Source organism: Telopea speciosissima, chromosome 7, assembly GCF_018873765.1.
Source record: "Telopea speciosissima isolate NSW1024214 ecotype Mountain lineage chromosome 7, Tspe_v1, whole genome shotgun sequence".
Lineage (NCBI taxonomy): Eukaryota > Viridiplantae > Streptophyta > Magnoliopsida > Proteales > Proteaceae > Telopea > Telopea speciosissima.
This window is the reverse complement of record NC_057922.1, coordinates 20,688,061-20,701,261: the sequence shown is the minus strand read 5'-3', so window position 1 is coordinate 20,701,261 and position 13,201 is coordinate 20,688,061. Positions and strand designations below refer to the sequence as shown.

Here is a 13,201-nt window from a genome sequence, read left to right as displayed (position 1 = left end):
TCCTATGTGGTTATAGAGGAGACAGTGTGTCGGTCAGCATCCATATGGTCAAAATATTGAGAGAGTGTGGGAAAGCATCCCTACATTTCCTGTTTCTCTATGTTTATAGGAAAAAGTTTTCTGTTCCACCAACCAGCATGTCGATGGCCAAATACTCCCCAGCATGGAATGGGGAGAGTTAGGCTTCACTTTCTTTCTTTGATGGGAAAGATAGACTCACTGAAAACCTAATGTTCACATGAGAACCCTCTTTTTTTGGGTTCAACTTAGATGTATGCATTGGAAAAAACTTACTTCATGGCCCTTTGTAGTCTGTAGGAGAGGCTTCTCTTGAGCACTCAAAATCTCCTTTGTGGCAACTTTATGGCATTTCAATTAATATAGAACATGTTTTCCACATTATTTATCAGTTTGGGAAATTAAGTAGAATCTAATTCTCCCATATGAATATATGTAGCCCTTAAATTTGATTGACAATTCAACTTTGGCTACTTTAGGGTAGCATCGGTTCAATTATTGAGTACGCATACCTAAAAATCTAATGCAATATGCTATATGTTCGAGATGTGACTCAAAGTTGATGCATGTTAATCCAAGGGGGACTTCCCAACCAACGGGCAAAAAATCCTCCACATCATTGAAAAAGGCTAGACCATGTAGAAAAATCTCCTTATTGAATAAAAAAACTTTTCGCATATAAATTACGTAGCAGAAATAGTTAACTAAGCATTGAGTTTACATGGAAGATTTAGGAAAATTTTGCACATCATTACTTATTAAATGTAGATTCTACTAACCAAAAAGGAGTTTAAGATTTCAATATCTTACACCTAGAAAAAACTATAATTTATTAAACATTCCAAAATATGATTCTCTACTAAAAAAGAGTTCATCAATACCTGAAAAAGGATCCTTTTTTTTTTAAATGTCTTATTATTATCCATTGGTTTTTTTGTTGAACAATTAATATCCATTCACCTGTGATTTATTTTGCAACCTATTAATTAGGAAGTCAATAGCTTATTTCCTTTTATAAGAAAAAAGGTATGAAATCAATTGATAAGATTGTAAGTAGCACCTAACTTGGATGTAGGGGTGTCAATCAATCGGTTTGGTCCGATTTTGATTGGATATTTTCAGTTTTTATATATCGGGTAAAACCCAAAGCCAGACCGATAGGATATTCTGTCTATAAAAGCCAAACTGAAACCCATACCTATTGCTTTGCTATCAATATCTTTGAATAGTCCCTTAAGGCAAGAGATCTCTAATAAGTCGCATGGTCTATACACAAGCGTTTGGGCCAATGAGTGAGCATGTTTGGGTATCTACCCAGGGGGCAGAGGCGTCATCTCATGGTGCCCTATGAGAGGGCGTAGGAAACACCACCAAGTAGTGATCTTTTTCTCAGTCCCTTATTAGTCTTTTGTTGGTCTAACCCTATTTCAAATGAAAATGAAAAAAAAAAAAAAAAAAACTTTGTTCAATACGGCATGGTTAAAATGGTCCGAAAATTGAACGAGATAGTTAAAAATACAATCAACCATTAAGAAAATAGTAAATGAAAATGCCTATATGGATTTTAAACAAAGAAAATTTAAGGTAACTAACATTTAGATTGATTTGTAACATAGCTTTGATTCATTTTTTAAGATGAATATTTAATATTTTTAATAATGAATATTGGGTTGGGTGTTTTGCATTTTCGCTCCCCAACCCTGGCTAGCTTTGACTTTGAGAAGCTTAGACCAAGACAGAACGAGAGATATGATGTATGGAGTGATAAAGGTGTGATGGATGAGATGTGAATGGCTGGATGGAACAGCATGACATGAGGCTATGAGGTTGTCACACATTGAATTGGGACTTCACATTGAGTCATGACAATTGGGATCGGGATCCTCTCCAATGAAGCGCCCAATGAGTGCCTAATGAGACATCCAACAATTGGCGGATTCGGATCCTCTTCAATGAGGGGATTGGCCAATGAGTGCCCAATGAGGCATCCAACGGCTGGACTGCCACGCACACATCCTGATATGCGCGGTGCACCAGGATGTGTGCATGGTAGCCCAGCCGTTGGATGCCTTATTGGGCACCCATTGGGCAGGATTCTCATTGGAGAGGATCCAAATCCACGATTGGGCTGCCTAACACACATCCTGGTGAGAGATTAGTAGTGATGTACTTCACTTGCTAGGCTCACTAAAGGCACCGAAGGCTATGTTCAACACTCACAAAACAAAGAAGAAGATGAGAGAGAATGATGAACAACGTTGACAAGTAGAAGGAAAAATCGGTTTTAATTAAAATGAAAAGGCAAGAAGCTGGTCCCTCTATTTATAGAGGCATGAAGCCCCTCTAAGGTGTCTCTTCACAATGGGTGTGCCCGTAAAAAGAGTGGACAAGATTCAATCTCCCATGGAGATTCCAAATCTAAGTCTCTACCCCTCTCCCACATAGGAGTGTGTCTCTGTGAAGAGACATAATCCATATGTTTATGTTTTTTTTTTTTTTTTTTCCTTTCCCAATAATACATATATGTTTATGTAAAGTTATGTATGTCTCAAAGAAAAGAAACAAATACAATGTATCTGTTAATTCATATTAGGCTTAAAACTAAGCACAATACCGAAAGCCCATGACTTAAAATTATAAGTCACAAATAAGCCCAAAAGCACCTTAAGCCCATTATCCAAGAATATATTTTAATGGACCTAGACTCAAACCCACGTATATACACCGTAATTCGTATTGGACCAAAAACCGAAAACCCATGACTTAAAAATATAAGCCACAAATAAGCCCAAAAACACCTTAAGTTCACTATCCAAATATATTATAATTTAATGAATCAGACTCGAACCGAATCCAGATCAGCTACCCACATATACATACCACACTTCATTGCCCCAACCCGGTTTGATATGCACTAATAAGTGTGCAAAAAGCACCATTAGACCAACTCTAGACATGGGAGAGGAGAGATATCTTAACCATCTGTTTTGGTTTGTATCGTAACAATAATTCTAAAATGGGAAAAAAGAATGTTGTCTGGTGGCGTGTCTCTTTCACCCACACAAAATTATCGCATTCCCCCATGAAATCACAAATCCTTTCCCTGTTGATGCTCTTACATGCGCTTTCATTGGCCCATGCTGGTGCAAGGGCCATGCGACCAAACAACGATCTCGTGCCCTAATTGAGCTGGGCCGACATGAACCAAATTGAGAACTACTACCCTATTTTCAGTTAGGATGGGGACAGTGAGTGGGGAGAGTTGGTCCTTACATTCAATAAGGATCACTGGGTGAGTGGGGTGTTGGTTAGTCTGAAAAACTGGTTAGGGAGTATAAGGTCTTAGAGGACAAAAAGTGAGTTCAGTTCTCAATCAAGTCCCAGCCAAAAGCCTGGCTTCCTCTTCTGATGAAGCCTTCAACGATGAAACAAGCCAAGCAGAGACGAAGCTTCGCACATCTTGATTGAACGGAAGTTCCAATAAGTCTGTAAGTTAAGCAGACATACAAATGAAAATAATGAAGGTTCCTTTTTTTTTTAATGGAAATTTTTGGGATTTCTTGGATCTATGATATTTGTTCTGATATATTGATATAGTTTCCTTTGCAATTTTGAATTTCTTCAACACTGATGGTTGCCGCTATTCACCTATGGCTTGCTTCTCAGGCAAATTATTTTCTATGCAATTTTAGAATTTGTTCTTATTAAGAAGGATTGATGGGACATAGTTGTTCAATCATATGGTATAGAGCAAACAGATTGATTCTATCTTCAATTCGTAGGTTTTTGCATCTCAGGATGAGTAGTTGATAGCATAGAAGAAGAGGAAACATAAAAAGTGTAATTCTGTTCAGTTTTGGATTTTTTAACCATGCAATGGCTAGGTCAGGGCTGGCATGGCGAATCCAGATGCCATGAAATAGGTTTATACTGGATTAGCCACGAAAGAAGTTGTAATGCTATATAATTACAGCTAGATTTCAGTATAAGCATTTGGATTTTAGATCTATTTGAAATCAAATAAGCAATAGAGACTGCTTGGTTTAAGAAATTGGCCCATTCTGTGCTTCTATTTTTTGTTAAAAATTTTATATCTACAAGCTTCCAATCCCAATCCTGTTTGTTCTTTAGGTAGACTGAGAAGAAGGTTAGAGTTTGTTTGTAGATCACAGAGACAAACCACACAAAGACAGTCAACATGTTGTAAGACATTTCATGATTATCAAAAGAATACATAAGCCAGAGACTATTTAAAGAGATTCAGTTGTTTTGCTTTGGATCTGCAACATAGAGAGTGCATAACCTGGCCTTTTTTTGTTCTCAGATTAACTGTAAAAAAATTGATTTTGATGCTAGGTACTTTTTTATCACACACACACACAACCCCCTCCCCCCCAACACACACACACAGTGATGTGGATCAAAGGTTCCAGCAGAAGTATTTCCACAAGAATAAGAAGGGCCAGGACTAGGCCCAGCACTAGGCCCAGATAGTTAGTCCATGCATGGGAGGAGGTTTCTTCATTTTTTTTTTTTTGGTCGAACATGGGAGGAGGTTTCTAGAAGATACATCAAGATACAACAAGAAGATATTTCAGGCTTGGAGATAAAGTTTCTAGTTTATATTGCAATCCTATAGATTTTATTTTCTGCTGTAGTTTCTATTTCTATTCTCTTAGCTAACAACATAGTTATTATGTTGAAGTTTCTATTTTATGTACATCTCTATTTTAGTAACTCTCTGTTAGCAATAGAGAGTTACTAATATTGTAATGGTGCTACATTCTTATAAATAAAGTGGAGGCCTCTATCATGGCCAACGAATATTACAGCCAAAAAACATTGCTATGTACATGTGTGTGAGTGTGAGATGCCTCATGTTATGAGGGACAGCAGCTCTTGGTGAGATTCCAAGGAGGAGATCGGTAGGAGGCCATCTTTTAGTTGGTGGGAGACAACAAATCCTCTTTTCCTACCCAACTCTTCATCTTTAAGTTCAGTCTTCAATCCAGCCTTGGTCCAGTCAATCTATGGATGGTAAAATTTTTGTTACTTCAGTTTTTTTTAATTCATTTTTAAGTTATGTTCTGGTTCTGATATTCTTCTTGAGTGCAGTCATTAATTAATTTTCAGACCAGCATCACAACTCTCTCTCCAGCAGCATACTAGGTTCCTGATCACAGCATATCATATCTATTGTTCTGCACAAGGAGTTTCACAACACAGGATCACTGATTCAGGAGTATTTCCTTGGACCGGGTCGAGCCTGTTTGAGAACCCAAACCGAGAACCAGGTCCAAATTTGGGTCTTTGGTCTAGTAGGATATTAGTAGTTTATTTATTTACTTATTTGGATTTATCTTGTAATTTTTTGTTTTACTTAGGCTAAAATTCCTTTTTCTGTTTAGTTTTAGAGTTTGATTCCATTATAGATTTAGATTGGGTTAAATATTAGGAGATAGGGTTAGATTTTACTTCTACTTTAGCGTTAGACTACAGTTAAGAAACTTTCAATTTTGTTTTTATAAATGTGTTTAACCCAACTCATTGGGTAGATTTGATGGGATGAAAGTTTGAGTGGTTACTTCCCGGTTGTGGAGTTGTGAGACCAGGTTGGTTGAAGATAATAGCTACTTCCCCCCATTCGATTTTATTGTTTCCCTCCCCCCCCCCCCCCCCCCACTTTCCTTATTACCCTTCCTCTCTCATTTATTACTCCCTACCCTTATCTTTTATCTCATTCCAAGTCTACTCTCCCCTTCCATCCTTCTTATCTTTTGTATTTTATTTTGTTTGTTCCAAGTTAGCCTACTTTTAATTATAATTCTTATTCTGTCCTTTCTTCTATTTTACCTTAATGATCCTTTAAGATTCTCTTTATTAACCAAACTGCCAAACAAACAATCAACAACTCAGCCTTAACCCAACTAAATGGGATCGGCTACATGGATCCTTGCCCTCCAATCAGCTCTATTAATTATAAGCCTTGATATAGTTACAAGTTTGCCATTACATTTAATTTCTGAGCTATTTACTTGGGTGGGCCTATAAGTGAACCCAATAGGGTTTTGTGACCCGGGTTACGCATCAATCGCTCTTTTAGTAAGTTACTAATTTCTGTCCGGGCAACAACTTACCATCCGACCAATGGATTGTCTCCTAATTTAAGGATATACTTCTGTTCCTATATAGATCCTTCAACCAGCATGCCTAATCCATCTGACTAGCAGATTGTGAGTGCATGTTTTCTCTCTAAATCTGGATCGTCCTAACCCTGCAGTTCTGAGTTTCCTTTGGATTCCTGGTCACTTTTGTTAGGTAATTAGGATACCATTAGAGAGGTCAAATCATTGTTCATAAAATGCAGATACATAAACATTCAACTAGGGGCAGTAATGAAGATACTTAATTCTTTTGCTTCAAGAACTAGCCAAAGAGCAATTATTATTACATTGATTAACAGGATCAACTACTCCCAATATTGTTTCTGAGCCTACATTCACTTACAAGGTTAATGCAACATTTTAGAGCAACAAAAGTTTTAGGAAACTGGGTTCTTCTCATTGGAGATCAAATCCATGAAAGTGTCTACAAGCTGACCTGCCAAGCTTGGGAGATCATCAATCAAAATGTCCACAAATGTACATACCACCCTCTTCTCTTGCATTGTTGCCCTTAGACTGAACCATGAGAGAAACTTCACTTTGAAGTCCTTTTCTATATGTCCTTCGTTTTCCAACGATCTTATGACCTCCATGCAATAGTCACAGTCTTTTTTGGTCCACTGTTTCTTCAGGACCAAACTTGGAACCTCAAGGTTCCCATGTGATTTGGAAGTAGCAGTAGGAGGAACTGATGCAGTTGTCACACAATGTTCAACCTCCACTGGGACATTTTTTAAGGGGCATTCATCATTATTGCTTATGCCCCCCAATGCTCTTGTTTTCCAATTAGCTTCCCATGCATCCACCTCCCCTGTAATGCTAAAGATGGAGACCTTACAGAAGTACTCAGTGGACGGATCAAGATTGGAAAGCAGAAATCTTTTCCTCTGCTGCAGTACCATGTAGGTAGGTTTTTCAGGATAGTCTGTCAAAGTGGACTTCCGATGCCACAACCTACAACCTAGAAAGTCCTCAAACTGCTCATTTTCATACTTCAGTATGATGACTGTTGATATTGGAGAGACTTCTTCAAACTGGATGCAGAAAACTGACAGATAATCAAATAAGCAAATCACTAGAGTGGCACTAGTCTTAAGATTTATATTCTAATAACTGAAACAAAAGCTACTTACCTGGTGGATCCTTGGGTTCATTTTGATTACACTTTACACCTGAAAGCATGAAATCAATGGCTGCTACTGCTGAAGCACATATAACTCGAATCTCATGGCAGCAATCAAGCTTATTGACAATTTCCCTTGGCATTTCCTCTGATGCTATTTCTAGATCTCCCACAACTCTCTCAAGTTTCTTTGCAGCAGTATCAACAACCCATTGAAGTCCTTTGTATTTCCCAGTTCCTTGGAGTATCTTGTGGCTCATGGATATCCGGTGACATAGCATGTCTAGTCTTTTTGCATACCGCGCAGCCAATAACTGTTTTCGCAATATTCTAGAGAAAACAAGAAGGGTTTTAGGAAAGGTGTGTGTCTGTGTATAATATATATTTGAACAAGTAATGGTAGTAAAAAATACAATCCCAGTAAAGGAGCACTGTGACCACAAACACACCAAAAACATTACAGAAACAAGACTGGTGAAAGAAACAATTTTGTATTAAAGAAGTAAGACAATAAGCTATCAACCAAGACATTAGTGAGGTTGGATCACTCTGTAGACATAAATTTAATCTATGATTCCCTACAAGATAATTTAATTTTTTCCAGCAAATTGTTCAAGAACTGCTGCATACAGCATTTCACACTGACTTCAACTGGAAGTCGGTTCATATCTCAATATGATTTGATCAAATTCAAACTGGGATTCGTGATATTAAGTTAAATATGGATCTGTTTGATGAATAATCAAATTGAACTTATATGCACTGATAAACAATCCAAACTTGATCATTTTACAAACCTGTTCTGCTGAATGGTTGAATTTTTAGAAGAGTTGGATGCCCATGTCATACCAGCTCCTTTCCATATCTGGGTAACCGTAGAAGTCCCATTTAGAGTGCTAGTTTTATGGTCATTATCTTTCAGCACTTACCACCATACAAGGTTTAAATAGTGATGTGTCAACAACATATATGTGCAGACAAAAAATTATTGTAACATAAAAATTTGTTAGGTCTAAGGAGCTTATTACCTAAGCAGTTCTTTAACCTTTCCACATGAGACACAATAGATATTGCCATCTAATTTCATAAAGGGAGCCTTCCTTACTGTTCTGGCCCCTTCATCCTTCAGAAAGCACTCTAGGTGGCATGACATCCAACATGAATTGTTTAGGCTACCTTGATAAGATCCACATGACAACCAAAGACTACGATCTTTGTCATTGTTGTATTTGTAACAGACACGACAAAATTTCTTGTAGAATGCATCCTTTGGATTCAAAGGAGCTCTCCAAGCAAAATTTTTAAGCATCAAATCATCAAAGAGCTCTTCCGTGTAGTTTTGGAGGAGAAGATAGTCTCGGTCTGTAGCCTGCTGAAGGAGGTTGTCTATTTTTCTAAACCTTTTGGAATCACTTTCACTATTGGATACTGAATGATGAATTGTGTCATTTGTCTTCCTTTTCCCTGATTTATTTGCGACATAACCTGAAAGGGAAAACCCATTGTCAAAGATTTGATTTAGGAATAAATGAGTTGTTAGAAGATGTAGATCATGACCAGAAGAACTCAGTATACCAAGGGAAAAACAAGATCAAAAACATCAAAAGGACGAATTAAAAAAAAAAAGGCATGGAAATCTATTGATGAGCAAAATGGCCATCCTTGGTCCAATCTCTCCCCAGTAACTGCTGCTTCTTTTCTTAAGAAAGCATAATTTTGATTTGATAAATGTAATAAGACCATTAGGACAAAGTGTTCCTGAATTGGTGTTGTTACCCCTCCTCCTTTTAACTGTAGCAGCATTTCAAATTCTTTTTTCATATTTTCTTATCCACATGCTCCAAGGTTCTTGAAGCAGTGCCAAAACTAGATATAAAGAGTTAATCAGCTTCTACATGGGGCTTCTTTGCTCATCATGTCAAAGTTAGAGTGGTTTGAGAAGTAGAATCATGCACACTTGCCAGTGTAATTTGTACCACTATTTTTTCTACATGTTCTCATGTCCCTCCTAATATTTCTGTTCTCTACCCCTAATAAAAAAAAAACTGAATTACAGTCATGTTAAATAAGAAGATTCAGTCCACTTTGGTGTTGTATTTTTAGTGTTTTATCCTCTACGATATTCAATTTTTTCTTCTCAAAAACAAAAATTAGCAATTCTGTGCCACGATTATTTTAATTCTATTCTTGTTATTTTTTAAATCATCTTACATACTAGTTTCCTCTAAAGCCTGATTACTTTCAGTTTTTTATGATGAAGGATTACTGTAACACCAAAAGTATGTCAAACTGAAAGCTCCTAATAAATTAAAAACTTATTAGAATCTCCATTTTGTTGGAAATCAAATAATTTTATCAGTAGAAGTATAGTGGAAATGAAAAAGACTATTGAATTAACTGAAGAAGCAGATATAAAAGGAGTTCAAATACAAATTGCAGGTCTATGTAGTAAGTGAAAACAGGAAGAAGTGAATTTAAAATCAACTTACTTTGGACAGAAATGAGTAATTATTTGCTATGATTTTAATTTATTTTTTTTAATTCTATTCTTGTTATTTTTTTAAAGCATCTTACATACCAGTTTCATCAAAAGCCTTTCTAATTTCAAATTCTCTCTGTGGTGAATTTCACATGTTTCTATCTCATTTCACATATATTTTAGGGTAAAGGAACTCTGTCCGGGAGTAGGCCAGCACTCCCATGAGTCTATCTCTGTCTTCCCCTATATGAAAAGATTCCTCTGCCCCCTTGTGTTGAGGAAGAGAGAGATGACACATGGGAGTGCTGGCGTAGGCCACTCTCCCAGACAGAAAACTACTTCCCTCAATTTTATTACCAATTTCCTCCAGGAATAGTTTCTTTTTCACCTGTTTTTACTTTATTTCACTTGACCAAGGGAAATATTATTCCAGTGCACTTCAGTTTTGATCAAATGGTGGATTTGAGACTAAACAACAACTTGAACCAAAAACCAAGACCTATAACCCAAAACCTCAAAACTTAATAAATTGGAATGAGAAAAGGAGTAAACAATAACTACAAGTGTGTACAAAATTCACTCCTATGCAATTTATGGTCATCCTCTAGCTCTCTTCTACTCTAGAACCCTAAAGGATAAAATGGTCAGTTAGATTCCTTTACAGAGTCACAGAAGGGTTATTATGGTGCTTTAAGCCTCAAATTGATTGAGATATCCTCTAGAACAGATTAATGCTAGACATAGCATCCATTTACCTTTCAAATTGAACCATAGACCTACAAATGTCTGTCTTTGTTGATTTGGAAGATAAACTAATACTAGTAAAAAAAGGTTTCAAAACCTTTTAGCAAAGACCTCTTTAGTTTAGGGTTTCTTGGGATGAATAACAACCCATGACAATTGCAATTCCTAATTTTTCTTACATGGTCAACTTGAATTGGATTAGCAAACTAAGCTAGAAAGGTTCTTTCTTTAAAATAATGTATAATTTCTCCTATTAGCCAAAATAAAATGGGTCATAATCAAATCAACTTTTTTTTTTTGATAGGTGAATCAAATCAACTTTGGTAAAGGTCGCACCCAATGCATGAGGATCTTACCATTGCAGGGTCTGGGGAGGGTCATAATGTACGCAGCCTTACCCCCTTAAGAAGAGGTTGTTTCCTAACTTAAACTCACAATCACTAGGTCACAATGTAGCAATCTTACCATTGCATCAAAGCCCACCCTCAGTCAAATCTACTTTGGTAAATGATATAATCTATGGTCCCAAAGTTTAATTAATCGATGTTGTAATTCCACCTTAGTTGAAAATTTTATCTTCATCCTTCTCAATTAAAGTAATATTTCTACTCTTTCAAATGGTGTGATATATCTTTTATGTACAAAACTGTGTAAGTCCTTTTTTGCAATATTCTATTTCTCTCACTTAAAAAAAAGAGTAGTTTTTTAGTGGGCAATATATCCTAAGTTAGATTAGATTATGTTTTGGATTAAGGCCACAAATTAAATCTTACACCTTTCTCACACCATATGACATAAGGTAATATTATATCGAAGGATAGAGAATGGAAAATACAGCATCAATATGAATCTTTTGTAGTATTCCAAGTGCAACCTTGATAGTAGGGATGAAAAGAAGGGGGGTAAAAAATAACTTATGTAGGACTTCATATTAGGCTTGAATTATTTGATGACATAACTAGGGTTTGAATTATGAATGAATTTTATGATCATCTAATTTTGATAGGTCTTGTTATTAAATCAGTAATCTATATTTGGGATTGAGCTCCTCTCCAAGGATCCCAGCCCCCAAGGAATGCCCAGGGTGGCATCCAGCCATTGGGTTGTGCTGCACACATCCCGATCGTTGACTAGGCGTGTATCGGGATGTGTGCGGCATAGCCTAGCCCTTTGATGCCACCTTGGGCATTGGGCTCCTTGGAGAGGAGACGGATCCCTAAATTTGCGCGTGCATCTTTTTTAAGCAAGGGGAGGGGAGAATTCATGAGGATGATTCAGTAGCTTGGGAAGAATTCTTGTAAATATAAATAATCTCCGGTCTTAATTTTTCTTCTTCTTATTTCTATTAATTTCTAAAATTTCTCGTTCATTTCCTAATTCAGTAAAAAAAATTAACATTCTGAAGAATATAACCATAAAGGATCCAAAAGGAAGCGAATATTGACAGTGGTTAGCAAGGCTATAAAATACAAAGGGAGATATTTGCACTTAACTATTGAAAGGAAGAGAAAAATAGTATCTTCAGAAACAAACTAAGCAATGTCCAACATAATTTTACAAGATTGTTCGACCTAAAAATGAAATGAATACTAACCTTTGATTGATTGTTCCATGCCTATAAATTTCCCTCTATAATCCTTCCATAAATAAAGAAGATACAAAGCTTTCGACGAAAACCCTTTCCCAGATCTTTCTGGGGTAGAAGTATGAAAAACTCACGTCCTCAGCACGATGTTTAAAGAGCAAACAAAGCCTTCAAAGAAAACCCTTTCTCAGATCTTTGTGGGGTAGAGGTATGAAAAACTCACGTTCTCAACGCGATGTTTAAAGAGGAAACAAAGCCTTCGAAGAAAACCCTGTCACAAATCTTTTTGGCGTAGAGGTATGAAAAACTCACGTTCTTAACGTGCTATTTAAAGAGGAAACGATATAATCATGATACTGAATTGGAGAAAGAACTTACAAAAGAAGTGAAGAGAACCAAAATCAAATAAGGATTTTATAGATTTCAAACCATTTAATGAATCAGTCAAAACGATAAATACTTAAATTGTTTTATGTGTCATATTGCCAATTTAGGGTTATCTTCTTTCTTTGATTTCTCCTAGAATATTAGCACACCTCTTTCATTTTTTCCCCTACATGATGATATAAGGAATCAAAAGATCGTTGAAACTTGAAAGGACATAAGTGCCACAATATTATTTAATAATATTTAACCTCTTAATGCAAAATTAATCCTGAACCAGGGAAATCCAATGGGGATTAACGTACATCATTTGGTATCAGAGCCAAATTATGATTCATCTATTCATCGTGTATACACAACGGATTAGACATATGATTAACTTGGTAGAAGAGTTGTATAATTACTTGACAAAAAGTATAAAAAGAATTCGAGAGTGCATTCTGTAGACGTTGAATTTTGTCACTCCCCCTCCCCTTGGCGATGAAGACAACAGGACATGGACAAACATTGGCATCTTTCTCGAGGAAGATTCTTACCTCTGCACTTAAACCCTATCACCCTCACATCCCTAAAAATGATTCAAAAAAATCATTGTCAACAAATTCTGAAGGAGGTGTTGCTCACCTTCCCCGATCACAGTGGTGGACCAATACCCCCAAGAAAATAGCCAAAAAGAGTCCAAAGACCCAAAAAATTACAACAAA

At 36.5% G+C, this 13,201-nt stretch overlaps 1 protein-coding gene across 1 annotated transcript; it reads right to left on the bottom strand.

Moving 5' to 3' along the window:
* Positions 1-6,442: 6,442 nt before the first annotated feature.
* LOC122667887 (VIN3-like protein 2) lies at positions 6,443-7,660 on the bottom strand. The gene is made up of 2 exons (XM_043864359.1): positions 7,316-7,660; positions 6,443-7,230 (listed from the first exon to the last, which is right to left on the bottom strand). The coding sequence occupies exons 1-2, from the start codon at positions 7,584-7,586 to the stop codon at positions 6,560-6,562; spliced, it is 942 nt and encodes a 313-aa protein (XP_043720294.1). The 5' UTR covers positions 7,587-7,660; the 3' UTR covers positions 6,443-6,559.
* Between the last annotated feature and the right edge of the window lie 5,541 nt (positions 7,661-13,201).

Bases quoted from the DNA above. Each gene is read 5' to 3' on its own strand.
- LOC122667887 (XM_043864359.1), bottom strand. From the start codon at position 7,586: ATGCTATGTCACCGGATATCCATGAGCCACAAGATACTCCAAGGAACT. The intron at 7,231-7,315 runs GTAAGTAGCTTT...ATTATCTGTCAG, and splicing joins TGAACCCAAGGATCCACCAG to TTTTCTGCATCCAGTTTGAA.